Source organism: Sitodiplosis mosellana, unplaced genomic scaffold (genome assembly GCF_009176505.1).
Source record: "Sitodiplosis mosellana isolate CC-2019 unplaced genomic scaffold, AAFC_SMos_1.0 Smas_scaffold_1, whole genome shotgun sequence".
NCBI classification, from domain to species: domain Eukaryota; kingdom Metazoa; phylum Arthropoda; class Insecta; order Diptera; family Cecidomyiidae; genus Sitodiplosis; species Sitodiplosis mosellana.
Window position 1 is genome coordinate 17,484,652 of NW_022595244.1, and position 23,955 is coordinate 17,508,606.

The following is a 23,955-nucleotide window of genomic DNA, read 5'->3' on the forward strand; positions in this document are numbered from 1 at the left end:
ACGTGTTAATCGAATAAACTAGAACATGTCTTCTGCCAAGCATATAACTTTCGGAGCGCTCATCATATATTCTCATGTTTCAAACTTTAAAATATGGCCACCAAAGCATATACCACTCTGAGATAGATGTGTATGTGTGTGTTGCCGACGTGTACCAGGAAACCTGGTAAATTGGTTAGCAACGTAAATTTCAATGAATTTGCCACTTGAATTTTTTTGTAAAATAAATTGTTCATTACATTGTTGTATAAATGGGTGAGAGCATGTTCTCGCATACGTCATAGTATATTATATTTCATAAATACATTAATTTTATACCATCAGATAAATAGAACGGTGAAAATATTACACAATACATATAGGGAGAGAGCGTGATGAAAGTATGCTTAGCGTTAATGCATTGTGATTGGACACGGCATTTATGCGCTTGAATCAGTCAAAATTACTTTTCCAAGCATTTTGCGTGATTTTTTTCTTTTCTTTTAATTTCATTAATGCTTGAGTTTGGTGCTGTCACTTGGTATTACGACTAGATTGATTTTGTTGTTGTTGTTTTTCTCTTCATTTATTTTAGACGAGCATCTGCTGTGCATTTTATGCGCTTGGAGATATCTAAACTGGAAAGCAATTTGTTTAGCGTTCACAATTTGCTTAAAGTAATTGCGCCATAACTGGCTCTATCAAGCTGTAAATAAGAAATGGAATAAAAAAATTTAGAATGTTTTTATTTTCCTTTCACGGTAAACGGTAAGCGGTAAGTACATATATTGAATGGGACTCACCACATATGCTCCGCTCCACGTACTGGTAAGCGGTTCAAGCAAAAATGCTTGATTATATCAGGAACTGAATCGAATGGCTGACTGAATTCACCTAGGATATATTTTCCGTTGTCATTTTGCTGTATTCGCATATGCATGAATCCTTTGGCGCTCCTTTTGAAGTGGGGAATAAGCAGGAAATTGACATAATTTATTTATTCATCATTTGTTATTCAGTATTTAGCTGAGAGCTTAGAACATGCTGCCATATTGGCCAAATTTCAAGAAATGGAATGAATTTTTAACCATAAATATTTACTTTATTTGAATTGAGAGTGTTTTGTTGTCAAAAATACTTACTTCAACGATAATGAGAAATCATTTCTGGCTGATTCACAATTACGAACTAGGAAGCTGCCTTCCATCAGTGGTCGCAGAGTACTTTCAGCTTCGATGCGTGTTAATGCGCCATGATACCAACTGCATCAAAACGAAATCAATGAAAAACCATACTTTTCAATGAAAAAAAAAACTCGTTTTTAATTCATACCCTTGTCGATCCAGCAAAATCGATGTGTCAATATCAATATTAGTTTTGGCACTAAATAAATTCAAATGTAGCCCGCGTTCATTCGGCATTCCATCATTTTTCATCAATGACGTTCGATTGAATTGCAACGAAAGATTCTTTCGTCCAGAGCCTGTTTAGATAAAATGAGAATTGGCTTGCATTATTCCGTTCATATTTGTTTGCATCAGCTTTGTTGACTGATTAAGTCTATTTAGAAGGGATTAAATCCACAATTAACACACCAAGTCGATTTTCATCGCGCATCGATAAACTTGACGATGCATGTGACATGTTGTTTGGATCAAGTGTATTGGGCGCTGTATCATTCGATAATCCTGATTGAGCTCGTAAACGTCGATTCAACTTTGGCATATCAAATGGAAGATCGCCTAAATCTACAGATGTTGCGCTGCCTGAGGTACTTTGTTTCTGTTTCAGTGGAAAAGAAAATTGCAACCCATTAACAGTCCACAGCTCAAAATTCATTAGATTTAAAATAATAATTAATTGTATTTTAAATACAAGAACGATATTAAAATTGTGATATTAAAACATACTTGTTCTGAGAGCAACAGGTTCCGTCTGAGCTTTGGCATGTCGAATGGTAGATTGGCAAAGTCTTCCGGTAAACTTAACCCTGAGTTATTGGATGCTTGTGATTCTTGCTTTGGTTGGCCACCGTTCAGGTTCGGTAGAGCTAAACCCTTAATCTTTGTATCATCTCGCGATTGCAACGATATTCCACTGTCGCTGCCTTGTATTTCATCCTTTAGCAACAATGAAGCGCGATTTTGTAAGTATCGCCGTTTATTGGATTTTTGATTTTCCAATAGCATCATATCGACACTGGTTTGTTTGTTCAGCTCTTTGGCTGACACACTTGATGGCCCATTATCATTGAATAACTGTAAATTCTTGCGACTGGCACCGGCTGCAAACATTTCGGATGATTCTTGTATCGATTTATCAGATATCGGACTCAGAATATTCATATTTGCATGCACAATGACTGGGGTTCGAAGAGGATAACGTACACGTGCACCTGAATCACTTGAATGTGAGCTCAACGAAGCCGAGTGTCGTGAGCCGGAACTAATTGAACTGCGATTTCCGTCGCTTGCACTTGAATGTATGGATTCAATGCTTCCCTCACTCGACGATAGACTCTCAGTTGATGAAAATTTCTGTGGTCCAGCTGCGATTTTCTGTCGCCGTTTGCTTTTCCGCACTTGTTTCCCACGTTCGGGTGCATGTGAACATTTTTTTTTCTGCATCGATTTCTTCGATAATTTTTGGCGTTCATTTTGATCGTCTCTGCAGTGATGTGGCGTCGCATTTGACTGTGGTAAATTCGGAGCACTCTGATTACTGTCTCGATAGAGGCGTTGCTCGTGTTTATCGGGGAATTTAACTGGCATTGGTGCCGTCGATGGCGGCGAATGTGATGGATAACGTCCAGCTGCTGTGGCTGCCAAATTCTTGGAAGACGGTGAATTACACGATGTCGTCCCAACACTCCTATTTTCACTTACTTTTCTATTCTTATGGTAATCACAGTTGAATTGATGGCTTGTCTTATCCTCATTCGATTGTTCGTTTGATCGAACAAATTGCGGATCCATTAGCATAATATTCCGGATACGCTCTTCAATTTCGCAATGTTCATCCGATCCACTAAGCGGCACAGTACTGTCAAATGCCGTTTCATAAACTTGAACGCGTCGTTTGCCGGACGATATTAAATCTGATTCGCATGAATAGCTCCTTTCATTGACATTGTTTATCGTGCAGTCAGCACACTGGTCTTCACCTTGTTGGTGAACGTAGAAAATGCTCTTTGAGCGATATTGTGAACTGTCATCATTTGGCTCGGTTGAGCAAATGCAGGCCGCATGTCCTAACAATCGATGTGGTGCCATTTCGTCTTCGGTAACGTCTTGGCTGTCAGCTTCGATGTATTCGCGCGAATCGCATGGAAATTCGTTTGGCGCTGGCGATGGGACTTCTTCTTCTCGTTCGTCGTATTCGGTGGCGCTCACACAAAACGATTCATCTTGTGACGGTGGCAAATGGCGTAGTTCGCGACGTTTTCGACATTCCGTACAATTTGAATCGTCTGATGTTGTCGATGAAAATGTATCACGATCATTTATCGAATGTCTTCTTTGGTAATTTCCGTTGCGCCGTTTGTGCACCGGAGGTGATAGTACTTCCGGTGATGGTGGGTCGTCCAAAAAGCTCTTGAATTTTGTTGGTGCGGTCGATGTGCTGCTTACAATTGTACTTGTCTTTAACGAACGTTGCGTTTGGGATTGCGTTGTATTTTTATTGCCTCCTGGCAATAAATCCGAATAATAATAAGGAGATTTACTATTTATAGTATTTGTATTCGAATTCGAGCCAGGATTCGGTATATATTGTGGTGGTCGATGGCGTTCTTGATTCGCGTATTCGGGCTCGTTATTTAAATAACTATCAGCTAAACTTTCCGATGAGTCATATTTCGATTCGGCACGATTATATTCTTCGTCGGTTGAGTTTGGCAGCGATGAATCTGAAAACAAAATATATATATATATTTCGAATATAATAATTGACGGCCTGAGAAGAAAAACCTTTCCTACAAAACCTGTGCGGAGAACACAAACACAGAAATTTTTTAGTCAAAGGGCGAACAGCAAATTTGCGAGCGCAAAAACCTAATATATTTACAACGAGCGCAAAAGCATAACAGGCCTACTTATACGGAGTTTGCATGCTAGTAGGCTTGTTATACTACTATTTGCGCTCGCTGTAAATATATTAGGTTTTTGTGCTCGCAAATTTGCTGTTCGCCTTTTGACTTAAAAATTTCTGTGTTTGTGTTCTGCGCACAGGTTTTGTAGGAAAGGTTCTTCTTCTCAGGCCGTCAATTATGGTATTGGTTTTTTTTTTTCGTAACCGATCGTGCTTATTCCAATATAAAAATGGGGAATGAATATATTGATATGGAAATTACGGTGGTTGCAATAAAAGTCGCTCGTATGGAAATTTTATGCAAAAATATGTATTATTTCTGCCTGAAAAATAACAATACTTTTGAATTACACCATCCCAAAAGGCTGATGTGTTCTTTTTTCCATAACCTTACATTGCGTGCAGTTCCCATCGAATTTAATGTTATGCCTGCCGTTTTAATTGTGTGAAGTAACTCACCTGACAAGTATTTTATTGATTTTACTGAAGATGTTTTTTTGTGTTTCGGCTTTTTACTATCCTTTGGCTCGCAATAATTGAGTAAAACTTTGGGTGCTGTTGATGTTGATGCGGTCAATAGGGGCCGTGTCTCTTTTAGACTTGCGGTTGGTAAAACCTGCAAATGAAATGTGGGCAGAATATGTGATTGTCATTTCCATTTTCATTTCGAACGACAGAGTGATCGATAGAGAGAGTGAGTGTGTTGTAAAAGTTACAAAGTTCGACATATCAAGCTAGTGGTGAATTTAGCAATTAAGTGTGAGCGTACTTGTTCATTAAATATGATTGGAGATGGAAAATCATCAGCAAATTTTACATCACGACATTGTTCTAAGCTGGATGGACGTTTTTTAACAAAGTCTACGGGTAAACTGTAATCGTCACATATATTAACCTGTAAATAATTTACAATAATATGATAATTAGGGTGAGGCTTACATTATTTATAATGGTATTCAAATATATTGTTGTATACATTTATGGTCATTGGATTTACAAAAAAAAGAAGAAGAAAACAAAACAAACAAACAATTTTCAAAGCTAATATTGTGTTGGTAACATGGGGAGTAGCAAAAATTGTTTACGAAATAGATTAGGTCTACGGGTGAGTCGATTGAAATATTGTTGCAATTCTACAGCGTATTTCGATTAAGATCATCGTCAGAGGTGTGCCAGTTGTATTTCACACCTGAGTCACGGTTATATACCTGTTTTTGATGACTTCAGCACATTAAACCAATTTTGGTACTCTTCCACATTCTATCTATTCGCCTAAAAACACACACATTCTGCCCTATTCGCTGTCAAATCCAAACACGCGATGCTATTCTTTTGAAAAATATGTTCGCATCAATCTTTCCTTTATTTATTGATCCAACGAAAAAATGTGTGTTTATGGGGAAAATTCGAGACCGATTTATTTTCCAAACGAAAAGAGAATCCACTTTTGAACTCATAAAAATTGCAATTTCAGTTCTTGTTGAATAATTTTCAGTGTGGAAATGTTTATTATTATCAATAATCTAAAGAATATGCCGTAAAGTCGTGACCATAAATTAGATGGACGCAAGTAAAAATGAGAAAAAAAAAGTTGCAAACAACTTTGTTCATGGATGGAAATTTATTGGCATCATCTCTCTTCGTTGGCACTTGATTCGAGAAATAAAACCTTGTAAAAGTTTTGTGACATTGCAGGAAAATCAATTTTATCAAGCCAACAAAAAAAGAGACGAAGTGTTGGCTTTGTATTTCCACTCCCTGCAATGAAAGCCATGAATTTTATCATATCTAATAATAATTCACACGTTTCTAAGCGATTGGGCGGGCGGTTGGTTGCACGGAAAATGGAATCGAATTTATATTTCAAGCCTGCAACACCAAATTCAATTTAATAAATTCAATAGAGAACGAAAAACAACCGGTCGAATACACACCGAAACGAAACGAAAGGAAAACCTTGTTGACTTTTTGACCCGTATTTCAAATAAAATATTCGCATGTGTGTAATATATCTTGTTCTTGTTTCAGCTTGCTAGTTTTTTTTTATTTCAAGTAATTTCCATCGCATTGGAAAGGATTGAGTGGGTCTTGTATCGTAACGTATCGCATCGCATGGTGTATGTTATTGAAAACGGTTGTGATTCACTCCGGCGATGAGTCATCACCATCGTCGCAAATGCCGAGCTGTCTACATTTTCCATTTTGTATGTATGTTGTACACACATAACTCAAGCAGGCAAGCAAAATAGAAAAAAAGGAATCAACACAACGTACAAGCATTTGCGCGCATTCTCGTACCGTTCTTCTTATCAAATTGCGTGCTTTCGATGAATTTTTCCACTGACTGCTTCTAACTGGATTTCGTAATGAAATTCTATTTTAATTTCTATCATTAGCTATTAGGGCTATTAAGCATTCGAATATCGGCTAATGAGTGTTTTCGTTCCGTTTTTTTCTTTTGTAAACGCATCAATTTCAAGCTTTTCTAATTACCTTACGTCATTTCCGAACGCAAAAACCAAGTAATATGCATAATAAGAAGTGTGAATGGTAGATATAAAGAAAAGGTTCTTAGAAGAAGATAAAAACATTCAAAAAACAATAGGGAACAATAAATATTCAAATGGTTCATGGTCGGAAAATTCCAGCGCACAACAAGCATTGGATTGGTGTTTACGTAAATTTCAAATCGTCACACAGGCAGAAAAGCGAGAAAATGGAAATGAAGAAAGAGAGATAGAGCAAAAAAAGCAGTGCCGAAAGCGAAATATTTTTTTCATCAACAGGATTTTCTGGGAATCACATAAGCAGGGAATAAAAGATCGTAATAAAAAGCTTTTTACTTTTTTCTATCTATTTTCATGGTAATTCCGTTAAACGATTTGGTTACGGTCCGATAGACATTGTCGCTTGAAGAAAAAAGTAAAAACACAGATACACACATACAAGTCAATATATATCATCGACATTCAACATAACACCCCCTGTTGGGTTCACCGTCAAATGCTGCAATTCCATCATGTAAAATGTGGATAGTTGGCAAATGTATTTAGTCGCTTAAGCGCTCTTTATGTATATATGCCTCTTGAATGCCCATGTTTATGGCAATTTTTCGCCAAATGGCGAATGAAGAGAAAAAAGAGAAACAGAGAAAAAACGACAACCACAACAGCAGCAGTAGCAGTAACAAAGAGAAAAGTAACAGTGCTGGGGCATGCATTAAGGCAATGGAACGCACCAAATGTGCTCAAAAATTAATGTTGATTGCGTGCGATGGGATATGGGAGAGCGTGTGCGAGTGTGGTGCGCTTTGAATTTCAGTGTAAAATGAAAAAGTATAAAATGCAGACATCACAAAACCATCAATCGTTGGTACGGGAGATGAGATCGAAACAACCCTCCACTCGCCATAAATAAGCATTTTTGATTAGAGTGCGCGCAAGAAATAAGCACGGACACACATACACACACACACACACACACGCTCGTCCATAAATCCATGTGTGAGGGTCGTAGCAGTGAATAAATACAGCAGCAGCGCCGCACGCCAACACATTTACACTGGCTTGTACAGTGCATAGCTAAACCGCATCGAGCTGTTGAAACCAGATGGGTGAATGAGTCATTCGCTGTACGGTGATCCCAATAATAGCAACAACAAAAACAACAACACCATCATCACTCATCAGAGTCTCTCGTATATTCTATCCATACGCGATAGGACCACAACTCGTGGCTGCGTACTCCAAACCATACGAACTACGCAATATGCGTGAATTTATTTCAATCTTTTATTTATTTATGCCTATGGAAAAGTTGATAATTCGGTGGCTAAAAGGCACACACTGTCATCTCTCTTACCAAAACACTTCACCACTAAATGATGCCCACTCTCAGTGAAGCGATGTTTATGCGATGCTGTGTTCCGTACGCAAAAATCTGCTTTTCGGTTATGATTATTTTCATAGATGTGTATGCGAGTCTATATTGATGTAGTCCTGTTTGACTCTGTCGCACTTGTTTTTGTGTTTTTTTCCCTCGTATTCTATATTCGCTGCTTTGCCTCTTTACGAAACAATCATTTCACATAACGACTAGCACTTTTGAGCTTGAGCCGTAACTATGGTTCCGCTATTGTTCGTTTCCCACCACCATTTACTTTTAACAAAAGAGCAGGTTGCTGTATTTATTATACCTTCTGCACGTTTTATTCTATTCTTATTCCGTCTCTGATGTATCCCTACGTTTGCTCTCACTCTCTCACTCTCTGACGATGTTTCATTTAGTTGGGATGGCTCTTTGAAATGCGTGAAAATTGCCTTTCGTTGAGCATCGTACACTACTCGCAACGTAATAAATATCTTTCGATTCAATATTGCACGAAAAAAAAAAGTGTCGAATCACTCTGTATGGGGTATATTTGATACAAACGGCTTCTAACAAATTTCAATAAATAAATATATCACTATAACAATGGTTCTCTATTGCACACGGTTACTGAAAATTATTGACTTTATAACTGTTATTGTCGGTCAATGTTTGCTCGACTTCTGTTTTATCATTTCGTCGTGCAAAACATTTAAATTTTCACACACTTTTGTTGTTGCTGTTGCTGAGTAAAGGATAAACAGTTACTGTTTTTGATATGTTTACAATGTATTGATTTATGTTTGTTGTTTTTCAGTGCGGCCGAAAAAGCAAATTGTGACGCGAACTTCGATTCTTATTCCGCTTCGTTATACAATCGAATTACAACTGAGAACTTTGGCTACGATTTTTTTATATGAGCACTTCAACCAAAATTCATTGTTTGCGTTCTCGCATAGCTGTGGCGAAAGCCAGACCGATATCGAACGAGAGAAAGAGCGAACGAAACGCGGATAAACCTTTGCATCCGCTTTTCAGTTAGTCGACGCGTGCACAGAATGAAAATGTGAGAGAAAGAGAGTAAATGTGGCAGAAACACAATGCCACTATGTGTTATGAATGGAACAGGCACAGGTGCCGAGGGAGAGCGAGAGAGTAACGAGCTGTGCTGAGCGAATAACAACAACTGGAGTTTCACTGACTGGAAATTTCTAAGACATGCGCACATTCGATGCCCAAGATTTCTGAATTCCGTTAAATGAGAACATACATTTTAGCCAGAGTTTCATTAGCAAATCTAATTAGAACGCAGAAAATTCATTACACATACACAATTTAACCGTCCTCTAATCAATAAACTCGTTTAGTTTTACGACGAAGAAAAAAAAATTAAGTGCAACGTTGAACAACGAGTTTAAAAATGTGCTGAATTCCCAACTCAGCGGATTCCATTAAGTTGAAAAAAAAAACTGAAAAAATGGAATAATTTCCATTTTCAGTACTTTTAATTATATTAGCTTTTGTACTTAAGGTCCCAATTCTTTATCAAAACTCAAATTATTTTGAATAAAAAAAAAATACAAACATGGAATAACTGAAACAAAAACACCGCTTGCGATTTGAATTCAGCCATTACTTCTTCTTCTTCTTTTCTGAAGCTTTCAAACGTCAAGTCAAGTTTGACATTTGTTGGTGCTATCATCATCTGGAATAAAATGAATGTAATTTCTCTGTAGAAATCGAAGAAAATTCAGTCTCGCCAATTTCCAAGCGAAATGTGTCAGTGAATGTTTTGTAAGCAGATTTGGCATGTAACATGTAAATTGGACGAATTTTCAAACATTTTTCGGATATTTGTGTATGGTTTGACAAGTTTTTGGTGGCTGTTGTGGAATAGTGTATGATAACATATTGGTCGGGTGTGGTTGAATGAAAAAAAAAGAAGTGAATTTGCAATACGTTTAATTAAAATGACCGAAAATACAATGGACATACTGGAAATGAAAAGTGATACACAAAGTATCGACAGCAGTAACAGCAAAATGAATAAAATCTTTCAAAATGATGATATTCAAAAGGCCATTGACCAGGTAAAACAACAATGACTGACACTTATTCTTCATTTTATTTATGTGTCTTTGTTTCACCCTAATTCACAGATTATCCGGTCAGACTCGATTGAAAACCCGGATTTCAACGCCGCTGATTACATTAATCAGCTTTTTCCCACAGAACAGTCGTTGTCGACAATCGATGATGTTCTCGCCAAAATGGAAAACGAATGCCAACAAATCGATGAAAATATTCGCTCGGTCGTCCGTAGCCAAACAACTACCGCACAAGATGGGCGTTGTGCATTGTCTGAAGCTCAAAAAGTCATAGGCCATTTGTTTGAACAAATTATTGAAATTAAAACGAGAGCCGAGAAAACCGAAGACATGGTCAAAGAAATTACGCGCGACATTAAACAGTTGGACTGGGCAAAGAAGAATCTAACGACCGCGATAACAACGTTAAATCACTTGCACATTTTGGTTGGTGGCATTGAAAATCTCTCAAAATTGGCGGAAAACCGTCAGTACGGTGAACTGCTCAATCCATTGCAAGCAATCATCGAAGTGAATAAACATTTTCAACAGTACACCGAAATTCCGAAAATTAAGGTAAAACTCCGGTTTTTTTTTGTTTAGAAATAAAATGAGGTCATTGAACTTCAAAGAAAATAAAAAATGAAAATGGGTAACTGAAATTCATTATGCTAAAACAGGATCTATCGGTGAAAGTAAAGCAAATCCAGGAGAAGCTTGCCACTCAAATCACAGCCGACTTTCACAATACATTGATGAATTCAATTGGTTCGTCGTCGCATCCGTCTGGAGATAAATTGTCTTTATCACAATTGGCCGATGCTTGTTCGGTCGTCTCAGTTCTTGAAGATCAGAAAGTGAAAGGCGACCTTTTAAAATGGTTTATCTGTAAGTTTTTCATAGTTTCACTTGATTCATGGTATTGTGGTATTGTACTGAAATGTCTCCGTTTCGTTGAACAATAGCGCTTCAATTGCAAGAATACGAGCAATTATTCCATGAGAGTGATGATATGGCTTGGATTGCAAAAATCGATAAACGCTATGCATGGCTGAAGCGTCACTTGCTTGACTTTGAAAATCGTCTCGGAAAAGTGTTTCCTGTCGACTGGGAAGTATCTGAACGAATGACAATACAATTCTGCATAATAACTCGAGATAGCCTTGCGGCACTGATGCAAAAACGTCGCACTGAAATCGATGTGAAATTGTTGCTATTCGCTATCTCAAAAACACAACAGTTTGAATTGCTGCTAGCAAAACGATTTAATGGTCTTGTGTTGGCATCGATGAACATCACAAAAAAGGCTCGAGCTCCGAAAATCGTTACAATCGACGATAAACATGCAAATCCAGTCGATACAGACGCAAGTCAAATCGGAAATTCGCCATTTATCGGTTTGATTGGTGTATGCTTCGAAGCATTCTTGGATATTTACACCGATAGCATTGACCGTAATTTGGCCGAACTCATCGAAAGATTTGTATTGGAAAATAGCAAGACGAAGGCGGAATTCGATCCAATCACCAACAATTCAACCGTTTTTCCGAGGTTGGTTCGCTTAAGAACGTTCATTCATACTATGGAAACTATTTGAAATAATATTTATCGATTACAGTTGCGCCGATTTGTTCGTTTTCTATAAGAAATGCTTGGTGCAATGCACTCAATTGAGCACTGAGCGGCCGATGTATCTATTGACACAAATTTTCAAGAAATATCTTCGCGAATACGCTAGCAAAATCTTGGAACAAAAAATGCCGAAAGCATCTGCACAGGCAACTTCTTTGGGTGAGTATGAATGAATTTTACCTTATTTTTTTGTTCGTTAATAAGCACTAATGATAAATACAAAAATTAGTAGGCACAAGTATGTCGATGCTAACAAAAGACTTCCAAAACCTGTCGACGGCAGCTGGTAATGTGATTCAAAACTTCCTAAAAGAAGGTGATCAACCGCGCTATTCTCGAGATGAAATCGTTCGTTTGTGTTGTATCTTGACAACGGCGGAATATTGTGTGGAAACAGTCGATCAACTGGAAGCCAAGCTAAAAGAGAAAAGTGATGAGGCCTATACCGATAAAATTGATTTATCCGATGAAAAAGACATATTCCATCGCTGTATTTCAAACTGTATCCACCTTATGGTGCAAGACATTGAATGTGGCTGCGAAGCAGCGCTCATTGTTATGAATAAGGTACATTTTTTTTTATAAATATGTTCTCTCTTTGTTTATTCTACCCAAAAACTTGATTTCATCCAATTCTAGACTACTTGGTATAACATTCAAAATGTTGGCGATCAAAGTCCCTTCGTCAATTCAATTCTATCAAATTTCCATACAACCATTCCAATCATTCGCGATAATTTATCAGCGTCTCGAAAATATTATACACAATTTTGTCATAAATTCGTCAATTCGTTCATTCCCCGCTACATAAATGCATTATACAAATGCCGTCTGATGAATAGTTCGTCGGCATCGAATTCAGATTCGGCTAGCGCAAATGCATCGTCTGGTGTGGCCAATAACAATAGTATCCTTGGTTGTGAGCAACTTTTGCTCGATACGCATAGGTATGTGTTCACTAATTATTTTCATGAATTTTTTTTAGTTTTTTCATGATTTTTTTTTTTTGTTTTGCGCATAGTTTGAAAACAATTCTACTCGATTTGCCATCAATTGGATCGCAGGTGAAGCGCAAAGCACCGCCAAGTTACTCAAAAGTGGTGGTCAAAGGAATGACAAAAGCCGAAATGATTATCAAAATTGTGATGCAACCGACAACACCTGCTCAAGCATTCATTGAACATTACCTAAAACTATTGCCGGAAAGTTCTCAAACCGAATTCAATAAAATAATGGATATGAAAGGACTAAAACGATCTGATTCCACGTATTTACTCGAACTGTATAAGCGAATGGCTCCAAAAGACACAGTACAACAATCAACAAATCCATTTGAAAATGATAGCGATTCCATTGAAGCAAACACACCTTTGACGAATGCAATAAAATCATCCTCCAGCGAGAATTCGATTGCGTCAACCATCAAACAAACGGCCAGCAACGTGACATCATCGCTGACTGCTTCAGCTGACAAGGGTCGAATTCGAAAACTTGAAAATTTGATCAAAAAACGTTTGCCGTAAAAATCGATATGAATAATTCATCATGCGAACGTATAGTACTAAAATCATGTTTTTTTGTGGATTTCCGTGCCCCTTTAACACATTTAGTGCTCGTATCATGAATAAAATATATGGGAAAATAAAAATAAAAACCATTCAAGCCAAAACAACCTCGTTTTGTTGCAAATTTCAATACACTTTCAGGGCGGTATGAATATATATAAAAAAATGCACTTTGTTTACTCACTTGTTTCGGTAATGTATTAACAGACACAATCGCCGCATCGGTATCGTCACGGCGAAATCGCTCAAATTTAAAACTATGCGATTAAATGAATGAAGAGGAGAAAAATAGAAATAGAAGGAAATTGTAGAAAAAAAACCAAAAAAAAAAAATTCATGAAAGTAAATAGTGAACACATACCTATTAGATCGGTATAATTCGTTGTCATCGCAAGATCTATTACGGCACAATCGTCTCGTTAAAATGTTTGTATTGACACGTGATCTACGAACAATAAAAATGTTCAAAATAAAATGCATGAATGGAAAAAGTTGATTAAAAACTTTCCGCTGGTCGCTGGTGGCATACAATGAAAGACTGAAGAAAGTAGCAAACAAAGTAGCAAATTGAAAAAAATATAGCATACCCGCATGGCTTCATATGAACATCCCAGTTGATGTTGAAATTTAAAATTTTCAGTTTGGCAACGGCTCGCTCACGCAGCGAAGTTTCCTTTGACGCCCCCTTTGTTTTGTCAGCGTTCTTGTTTTTGGAGTGTTTCTCTTTAGAGCTATATGCGTTATTTTGATGGTAAAGAAGATGCAAACAAGAAAAATAATAAAATGTCGCAATCAACGTTGAGTTAGAAAGGCTGTGAACAAAACTTGAAACAACAACACCAGTGACAAATTACAATATGAATATTCTAGATACTAAAATAACTTTGATCAAAGAGAAGCAACCAGCCCACTGCATCGGAAAACTTTTTGTCTGTTCTTTGAACTGAAAATTTATTCACAAAAAAATACTATGAATTTTGGCTTCATCCAGTCACATTCTGTACAAAACCGGAATGCGTCGGAAAATTTGAGCTCACGGCTAAACTGGTCGAAAATGGGAAAAAATCGATAGCGCATATATTTACTATGTCAGTCAAAGGTAAATACTCGAAAAAATTCCAGGAAATAAAGCAACAATTCTGGGAATAAAAATAAAGTTTGCTGATCGATTTTTTGATAAATCTCTCCCCCCCCCCTCTCTCTCTGATGCGGAACTTTTTCGTTTATTGATTACTGCGTTATTTTTTGTGATTTTTGTTGTTGTTCGGTATGAAAATAAGAGAGAGAGAGAGCATAGAGCAAACAACAAGCAAAAGAATAAAAGCACTTGACCCCATGTAAGATAAAGTGAGCTCAGGGAAGATACTGCGACCGCAATGACTTTTAAAAGACCTAAATTTTTTCTATCATTGCCTGCTGTACAATACGAGAAAAAAATGCACAACGATTATATGGAAATATGCAGTTGACAGTGGCAGACAGCACACTGTTGGCTTTAAACAACCACGGGCTTCGTGAATACACCACAAAAAAATGTAAAACGAGCAAGAAACTACAGAAGATTGCAGAGACATGTCCGATCCAATTATGTCAAGAATGATTGGGAGAAAGCAAGGCATGTCAACTAGGAAATGGCTGGGAATGAAGCTAACTTGATTGAATGATGAAGAATAAGAATGGCAAAAAGTGCATGTACAAAACAAGTCAATGTTTGTATTGGCTTCCTTTTCACATTCTCATTTTCTCATTCAATTTCGACAAATGAAATTGACTAAATTGGCGATGGATGATGGCGTCAAAAGCCCTTATTTAATGTTCAATCGAGTTTTGTGTTATGTCAACAATGCGCGTTTAGAGTGACGCTATAGTACCGAAAAATGAGTCATAACTTTTGTTGCCGTATAACACATATTCACACTGGAGTTAGGGCGCATCACATAAATCAAATACAGGCACGTACAATTAAGCACGAGCACACTAGCAGACACAAAAACAATAACAGTTAGTAAGTGAAGACCGTGGTTAGTTAGCTAACGAGTTAAACTTTCGGTCAATGAAGTTTTTCTAGTGCAAAATAAACACAGAGAAAGAAAGAAAAAAATTAGACACGAAGGGAGCATAGGCGAAAAGAATAGAAGCTGGTCAAAGTGGCATTCACACGGAAACCATAACACTTCACCATCGAAGTGGAAAATATTACGATTATACAATTGTATAGATTTGCCGCATCGTCGCTTACAAAATGCACCTTCATACAATGACCGAGCTCAATTTGAATACATATACCTACTATATTTTTCACGGGGTACAACAACAAAGTCGAAGTGATTCTTTTGTACATTTTTTTTTTCTTTCAAGAAAAAAGAAGGAATGGACATAAATATTTTAAGTTTACCTGTTTCGTCGTGTTTTGATTTTTCGCCGTCGTTTACGGCATTTCGATGTGTCGATGTAGCCCCAGCCACGATTGTATTGTGGCACATTTGCGTAGACCGGGCCCTCTTCAATGTGAATCGATGCTGAATGTCGAAGATTGGCAGTGGCTGCTGCTGCTGCTGCTGCTGCGTCACCAAAATTATAATTACTATTGCTGTTTCGATTATTGTTGTTACGCGATTGCTTCAGCAAAGTTGATGTTGTGTTGGATAGTCCCTGGTTCACTTTTCGCCACACTCGCTCCATTTTAATTGACACTGTGTTATTATTCTCTTCTCTCTCTTTCGACAGCTCAACCACTTACAATCGAAGAATTGAGATTAATCGATTAAATTTAATTAAATTCGCACAAAATTTATTCAACTAACTACGATTGGTTTAGCACTTCGCTTGGCAAAGCTGCAACACTGATAACGAACCACCCATTCCCGAATTTCTTCCGCCCGATGTGTGTACGTTTGTTACATTGTATGTATGCTGAACTTTTGATTTTGGCATCACGAGAAGTTTGATTCAAATGAAATCTACGGAATTGCGTTTCGTTTCACATATTGTGTGCGCGTTGAGTATTTGTTTTAATTATATTTTCGTTTTGGCTCGTACTTCTTCTGTACGTCTTTCTCTGCGCCTTCAATCGTAGGTACACCACTTTCGACTGGCAAAGGTTAAGTATATTTAATGCATACCATGTCTCTGTCTCTTTCTCTCTCTTTTTCACTCTATTTGTTTTCTATGTTTTTTTTTTCGAATGCTTGATTCGATCTGTAAACGACTGAGTTTGTCTGAGAAGTGTAATGCAAAGTTTTTTTTTCGAAGTTAAAATTTCACCTTGTGCTCTCGCTACTCGGCACTGTGTGGCCAATGACCGAATCAATTGGCAATTGCACACGAATGAACTCTCTACAACTATTACACACTGCTTTTCTTCTCCCTATCTCAAGTTCTTCTTTTTTTCTCCGCTACTGTTAGTTGTGACCACACTGTAGTGCCAATTTTTACCGTCTGTTTTCCGCTCGCTTTTCGTGCAATTTAAAAAAAAAAGTTCTTCACGGCACCGAAATAAAAAAAAAGATACTTCACCACACGAAATTAGAGAACACTTTAACACTTTTTACGCCGTTTGTGTGTGTAATTGCAACAAAGTGGGTTTGGTGAGTTGATAAAAATTGATAAACGTATGTAGGAAACGGACAAAGTCATAATGTGCTGGTGCAAAAACCATCGAGAACTAAATGACGACTATGGCCAAATTGTTTACACAACTATAGTATTCCGAGTGTGAGAAAGAGAAAAATGATGAAGGCAAAAACAACAACAACAACAAAAAACACCACCTCTGTGTTCGATGTCAATCGGATTTGGATGCTTTTTTTTCTTATTGCTTGTGCTTGCTTGCCTGCCTGCTGCCACTCTGAGAGCAAAGCTACACTCATTTCATGTGGTAGAAAATATGCTTCAGAAGGAAAGAAAAAATGTGCGATATGTGTTTTTTACGCACTTACACTCCCTCTCGCTTAACTTCAACACTGTGTGTTGGATCGACGAACACACAGACACACACAAAGCGCACACAATTGAAACCGCGGAGAGATTGCGAGAGAGCTCATGCATAACAAAGTTCTTGCTATTTGGTACCAGCCGCTCCGTTTTACCGATAGCATTTTTCCAACCTCATCGTTGAAAGCGTTACTGAAAAGCACTCTTCTCGACTCTTTTTCAAAGTGTTTTACACATCTTTCTCTCAATCTCTCCCTGTCTATCTCTTTCTTTCTCTTTTCTAGCTTTATATACATTGTCGTTTTGCATGCACAGTCATCGAAATAACCAATGGATTTTTCACTCCGACGAGAAGAATGGAAAGAAAAATGCAAACACAAAATCATCGACTTCCTCTCGCTCGCTCGTTCGTTCGCTCATTTCGAACCGTTTATTGTGTTTGTGTGTGTAACGGCGAGCGCTTCGAAGGAAGAAGCATGCGCCGCACGCATTCATTCCACATCATATCGATCAGAATGACTACACCGTACACACTAAGTCCTTTTGTTTTTACCCATACGCGCGCATATCTTCACATCATAGCCAACGGAATATATGAGCTGCTGACGATGTCATTATTCCCGTTTCGAGAAGGGTTTTTTTAATACTAATTTTTTTCTGTTTGTTTCAGTTTTATCACGATCCAGCTCTATCCGGCAAATGTAATGCACCTTCTTATCTGTCGTTGCGGTCGGTTTGTTGCTTAATTCACCGCATAACATATAGTATAACACACCATCCCATTTCATGTCCTTTTCGCAGTAGCTGGCTATTATTTACGATTTTATTGCAACGACTGTTGATTATCATTTCTGACTGTGTGCGGATAGTGACTTCATTACTTAATCCGATTTTCTCGTCTATTCCATGGGTCTTATAATTTGATATTGCAATTGCGAAAGGGTTGCAACACACTAATCTTTTTTAATTTCATGAACCGCAATCGTGCTACTGGCGCTCCGCTTAATTCGGTTAGATGATTTGGAAGATGCAATTCCAATTGGTTTGTACGTTTATGGATTTGATTCGGTTAACGACATCAAACGACATTGCGAAACATTCGTATCGTATTGGTGTGTGTATATGATTCTCGGTGTAGAAAGAACGGAAAGAGATAGCATGTGAAATTGTCAGCGGAGCTATAACAACATTTCAAGAATAAAAAAATGTTTGTGCGTTGTTATCATTATTATGCATACCATTGTAAGAAATCTGAATGAATGAGAGGTTTATAAGCGCCACTGCACTTTCTCATGACGCACTGAAAACACAGAGATGCTACCATATATTGCTTGAATTAAAAACAAACAACATTCGCATAAGTTGTAGTTTGAAATAGAAATTCATGTTTATTTTTACCACATTAACTAATATTTTGTCTTAGAAAAACGAAAACCGAAATTTCTTTCAATAAATATAGAGCCTAAACGATTTTAATTTTTCACTTTTGTTTTCCATTCTTTTCGAATTCTCTCCGTTCAATTTTAATACTTTCGACATTGACTAAACATTTTGTTTTTTTCTTCTCTGTTTTCCACTTTTGATCCTAATTGCTTGATGAATGATGAACTTCATAACTAGTAGAAAGAATTGCGTTCGTTGAGCTAAATTCGTAATACATTTTTTCTACACAACATCACATTGCAACGTAATATTCAATGGCCGCGTAGCTAAAATAGTGCATGTATTAATTCATACAGTGATTCTACCATCAATGTTGTGTTTTGTATCGATTTATTGTTTTCTTTTTTTTGCTTCTCAGATAGTTAAACATTAATCCGTTATTCAGTACATAACATAAATTAAAATATCAATTCTTTCATAAGGATTAAGCAATGAGAGTGTTCTGTTCCATCAATATAGATTGTTTAATGATAGATGTCTAATTTATGAATTAAATACATCGAATGGTAGTTCTAATGAATAGTAACTTTTTGCGGTTTTTGATAGCATTCAAAGAGCTTTTCGACTTTTGCATAATTTATTTTTTGTTTGGCTTATACAGTATCAGTGTTTGATCTTTGAGACATATTCCTAGTTTTTTTTTCTCCTTTTTTTCATTTTCATCGAATTATGTAGTTTTGATTTAATTTTTATTTTTATTTCAACTTAAAATAGCGTATGTTTTTGTTTCTCACTTATTTACAGTGTTTTATGTACATAAAATTTTAATATCCGTTTAAATTCATTAAATGAGTGAGTTATTTCCAACAATATATAGAGAGAAAAAAATAACAAACAGCAATCTTTCGGCCCTATCAAGTAAAAGCAAAGAGTCATGGCGTTTCGCCGGCATGTCCTTACCAAAATGGATTCCAGGCCGAAGGAGGCGGTGTTGGTGGAAATATAGTAGGCGAATCGAATGATAAATTTGGTAATAATGGGAATGGGCTCGGTGAGTATGAGCCAAATAGCGAAAGATTTGTTTTAGATGTTTGCGATGATGTTGAAGATGACGGTGATGGTAACTCTAGTGAATGGTGCTGATAGAATGAGTTTGGATGGTGTGGATCAGCCAGAGAGGTGGTAGTTGAACGGGGCGAAACTGAATCTGATACAATGTGACCGGGTGTGTAGCTATTTGGTAACATTTCATGTTTACTGATTGGATAGTAGCGACTTGTTGGCCTATCGGTTGAGCCGCCGCTATTCGGCTTAGTACTGGTGCTGTTGCTGGTGCTATTGCTGCTACTTCCATATTCATGTGAGTAGGTTAAGTCCATAGTTGATGTTAGATTTCTGGCAATCGCTTCATTGATCGGCGTCGACGAGGACACAGTGGATGATGAGAGCGATTGAGATTTCGGTTGCTTGTGTTGTAAATTTGTTGTGATTGCTGTTGCTGTTGCTGCTGCAGCTGCTGCAGCTGCTGTTGTATCGTGTTCAGTTTCTTTTGGGGGATAAGACATTATCCCCCAACTCATCTCCTAGCTTATACGCGATCGCTTTGCTTGCGGTTGATCTTGGGCTTGAGCCATGTAACTCAATTGCGGATAGTGTTGAATAATATCGCGCACCCGCACAAACGGTACCTTCGGATTTATGCCCATTAGTTGCACTTGATCACTGTTAAAGAATGAATGAAAATATAACGAATTTTTAGCCATGGTTTTACGATTTCTTAAGAATATGTATCGTCCTATATTCTGATTTTTTTTCGCTTACCGGTTTCCAAGGTATTGCTGAATCTTCAATACTGACAAGCGCTCAATGCACATTTCAAAGCTTAAGTTCGGGAAAAGAAGTTCGTTGAAGTCAACAACCGATATGAGCATTTCATTATATTCGTACGGATTCATGTTAACACACGGCACCGTATTCGTTTGAATTGTGCATTGTGACTTTTTAAACGGCAGCGCATGGCCCATGGGTTGAACGTCTTGAATAACCTTATATCGGCCGGAGCCATCATAAGAGCCCAGAGATTGATGTGGTTGTGAATGGGCCGGACGCTGATGCATCATGCTCGACATTTGTCTTTGTGCTTGTTGTTGCTGCTGCAGAATCTGTTGTTGTCGACGATAATCAGCCGAGCTTGATCTAATGGAACGGAAATACAGAAAATTTAAATTATGGTCGGTTTTTTCGTTAAAATAACGGGATTTTTTTCGTTTAAACAAATGATGAAAATACACTTACGCGGCGGAATTTTGTGATGATCTGACCAACGGTGGCGGTGATTGCATTTGTGGGAGATTCATTGAGCCAAGATTTAGTGCGTTTGATGCATAGTTTCCATATCCTTGTCGGCTTGTCATTTGGTTTTGCATTTGTGAGGATCGTTGTGAATAGGTGCTACGTTGTTGGGCTTGAGCTTGTACCTGTGCCTGTAACTGATGCTAAAAGATTATAGAAGTTCTCATTAATGATACATACGGACGGCACAATTGTTTTTTTTTTTCACTCAATACCAACCTGTGCCATTAGTCGAGTAAAATCCGATTGTGACAATTGGGACATTTGAGACATCACATTATTCATTCCACCTATGTTTTGCTGCCACAGCTGCTCAAAGTGAAGAGAATCAATATTTAGTAAGGATTCGTCATCATTGAATGGAGTTTATGGGAATCAAAGGCTTACCTGAACAGCTGCTGCTGCTAAGTTCTGATTCGACGATGAGGCTGTTAGTGACTGTTGTAATTGTTGTTGTTGTTGCTGCTGCTGCTGCTGCTGCTGCTGTTGTTGTTGTTGTTGTTGCTGTTGTTGTAGTTGCTGCTGTTGCTGCTGTTGCTGTTGTTGTGCTGCACGTTGGGCTGCTTGTTGCTAAAAATGGGAAACCACGCGTCAGTTCAATCTTCAACATTACAATTGTATATAAGTGGAAAATATCCCAATGGATAGTTAATTACCTGTTGTGCAAGTCGATTCGCGTAAGCGTTGGCTTTGCGAGCCTCGTTCATTTTCTGAATTTGTGGGTTTGGTACTTTTGGGGGAGGTTGGCTTGGCTGACGAGTCCATTGCACTGAGCTGCCATTTGGTTTAGTTGTCGATGAGCCGATTAGCAATTGATTCTCCACCACTTTGCTTGGCCAATAATCTTCGAATTCGGTGCCAACGGGAAAGTAGCTTTTAATATCAGTTAAACTAATCACTGCCACGGAATCACTGGCGAACAATTCATTTCGAATGCCTTGCACTTTACAACAGAATTTCAAATACGATAAATCCCATCCCGATAAGTAGTCGGCTTTCAGTTTCAAATTGTCGGTTTCACCTTCAAAATAGAATAATGGTACGAATTGTTGGGTGTCTCGCACCGTGTATGGGACAACTGATTCTTTGTTAATTCGAATGAAACCACATTTGTCCGATGGTCCACTGCTGCCCATTAACAATTTCTTATAACAAACGTCCAAAAATTGAAAGAATTTATTTGCATCGCTCAAACGCACCACCAAATCCTTTAACGTGAACATTTCACGGCCAAACTGTGAGTCACAGTGTTTGTGATTGATTTCGTTGAATAGACGACTTTCGGCTTCCGTAATATAGTAGCTTCGAACACACGTGCAACTGTAAATATCCTGATGCAAATGGCTGAGATACTTGTTTAACAGTTTATTTTCAACCATTCGAACCGCACAGTATTTTTCACCTTGTCGCAAAATGTATGGAATGTGTATCTTTCCGAATGTCGCCCAGCCAAAATGACCGCGTTGACTCTCTTCATCACAGGGTTTTTTCTCGCCATTCTCCGAATCATTGGTTTGCTTCAGCTTGTCAGCCGATTGCAGTTGTGACACTCCGTTTGCATTGCTCAGTATCGTTGACGATGGCATTGCATTATTTTTTCGCATCACATAGTTCATCATATTTGCTTGGCCACCGGGCAGTGTAGCCGCATTGTTTTGAATTCGATTTGCCAGTTGCTGTTGTTGTGTAGCGGCATTTTTGGCTGATTGTATCTTATGTGCTTCGCGCATTTTTTCCGCCATTTCACGAATTTCGGCATCATCGTGCCGTTCTTCTTTGACTTTACTCTGCGAAGACATGGTTAAGTTTAGCGTGGTGTCGTAGCTTGACAATTGTCGCAAATATGAGGGTATATCAATTTGCGATGACATTTCATCAAATTCAGTTTGGACGGAACGAAAAGAAACAAATAATGCTCAATTTATGCACTCTTTCACTTTGAAAAATTGGTTATGGGAGAAAGAGAAAGAGAATCGGCACATTCCATAAAGTCACGTTTCAAAATGAGCAAACAAGAATGAAGCCGCTGTCACTGTCGCCGCCGACGAATCGATTCAACAAACTGCCAAACTGTTTCACTAATACGAATTGGGTTTTGGGGTGTTTTTTTGTTATTGTCCGCTTTAAATTATGACTTTTTTCATTTCAAATTTCCATTCGAAACATATTGTCCGAAACACACACTTTTATCCAAATTGTATATTTGTTGTCAAGATATTGTTGCGGTATTTTCCTTCAAAATCTGTGACTTTTCATTCAAAAACAATTTAATTAGCACATACATTGACTTGTAATTTGGAACTTTTCTCACTTTAGTTTTGTTTTCAGTCATAAATTGTTCGTTTTCATTTTGTAAATGTATCGGTGCGGATTGAACAAAGACATACGATCACTTAGCCTACTGCGAAGTGTTTACGCGAAACAAAATGCTGTTTACGCTTCTGCGATTTGTGTATGAAACTTAAAAAAAAATTCAAGTCTTGCAGGTTAAAAAAGCGAATTTTTCTTATTCAGCCATTTGTCGTGTATTGAAAGTTGCATTTAGAAGCGAGAGAAATTTCTCCTATAGTTCATTCTTGCTTGGCGTTGGTGATGATGATTTTTCAAAGTCGGGATCTTTCCTCACACTCAGATAAAATACGACTGATGTGTGTGCATGGTGAACGAACAGTCGTATAAGACTATTGATATGTGTTACTCTAAAAAAGTACAAAGTCTCCGTCGAGGCCTCGATAAATGACGTGCTTGGCTCAGCTACATACATCGCTGTTGTTCGGTACCTTTTTTTTCTAACACACACAGTCCATAATTTAGTGTATATACACGACTTTTATATATAAATACATAGCAATGAAACGTTATTGCGAATGGAGCTCAGTATATAAGGTTTATGTGTGTGTGTGTGTGTGGGCCATGGTATTGCGGACTTGCGTGTCCGCATGCTTGTGTGTGTGCACGCTTATTAGGTAGTGCATGATTGTTGTTGTTTTTTGTGTACTTTTTTTTTAATTTCACTATATACACGAGTTTTCTTGTTCATGCAGTTGATGAGCGCGTACGATACAGCA

General features: G+C 37.8%; 2 protein-coding genes across 3 annotated transcripts; one reads left to right on the forward strand and one right to left on the reverse strand.

The window, feature by feature from the left end:
- Positions 1–564: 564 nt before the first annotated feature.
- LOC129580455 (uncharacterized) lies at positions 565–23,606 on the reverse strand. Its single transcript, XM_055470900.1, has 20 exons — positions 21,544–23,606; positions 21,275–21,457; positions 21,107–21,196; positions 20,831–21,030; positions 20,357–20,731; positions 20,121–20,257; positions 19,496–20,060; positions 16,121–16,137; positions 15,615–15,954; positions 13,807–13,950; positions 13,581–13,664; positions 13,404–13,476; positions 4,838–4,963; positions 4,528–4,684; positions 1,890–3,886; positions 1,575–1,761; positions 1,312–1,462; positions 1,122–1,241; positions 783–935; positions 565–685 (listed from the first exon to the last, which is right to left on the reverse strand). The coding sequence occupies exons 1-20, from the start codon at positions 22,756–22,758 to the stop codon at positions 652–654; spliced, it is 6,348 nt and encodes a 2,115-aa protein (XP_055326875.1). The 5' UTR covers positions 22,759–23,606; the 3' UTR covers positions 565–651.
- LOC129578121 (vacuolar protein sorting-associated protein 53 homolog) lies at positions 9,599–13,323 on the forward strand. Of its 2 annotated transcripts, none has more exons than XM_055466299.1 (8): positions 9,599–10,025; positions 10,095–10,598; positions 10,703–10,910; positions 10,988–11,573; positions 11,641–11,813; positions 11,884–12,221; positions 12,294–12,601; positions 12,676–13,323. In XM_055466299.1, exons 1-8 carry the CDS (start codon positions 9,906–9,908, stop codon positions 13,175–13,177), a joined length of 2,739 nt encoding a protein of 912 aa, XP_055322274.1. In that variant the 5' UTR covers positions 9,599–9,905; the 3' UTR covers positions 13,178–13,323. The 2 variants fall into 2 exon arrangements, with proteins under 2 accessions (XP_055322274.1, XP_055322358.1); XM_055466383.1 differs by having other exon boundaries at positions 9,606–10,025; positions 11,887–12,221.
- Positions 23,607–23,955: the final 349 nt, after the last annotated feature.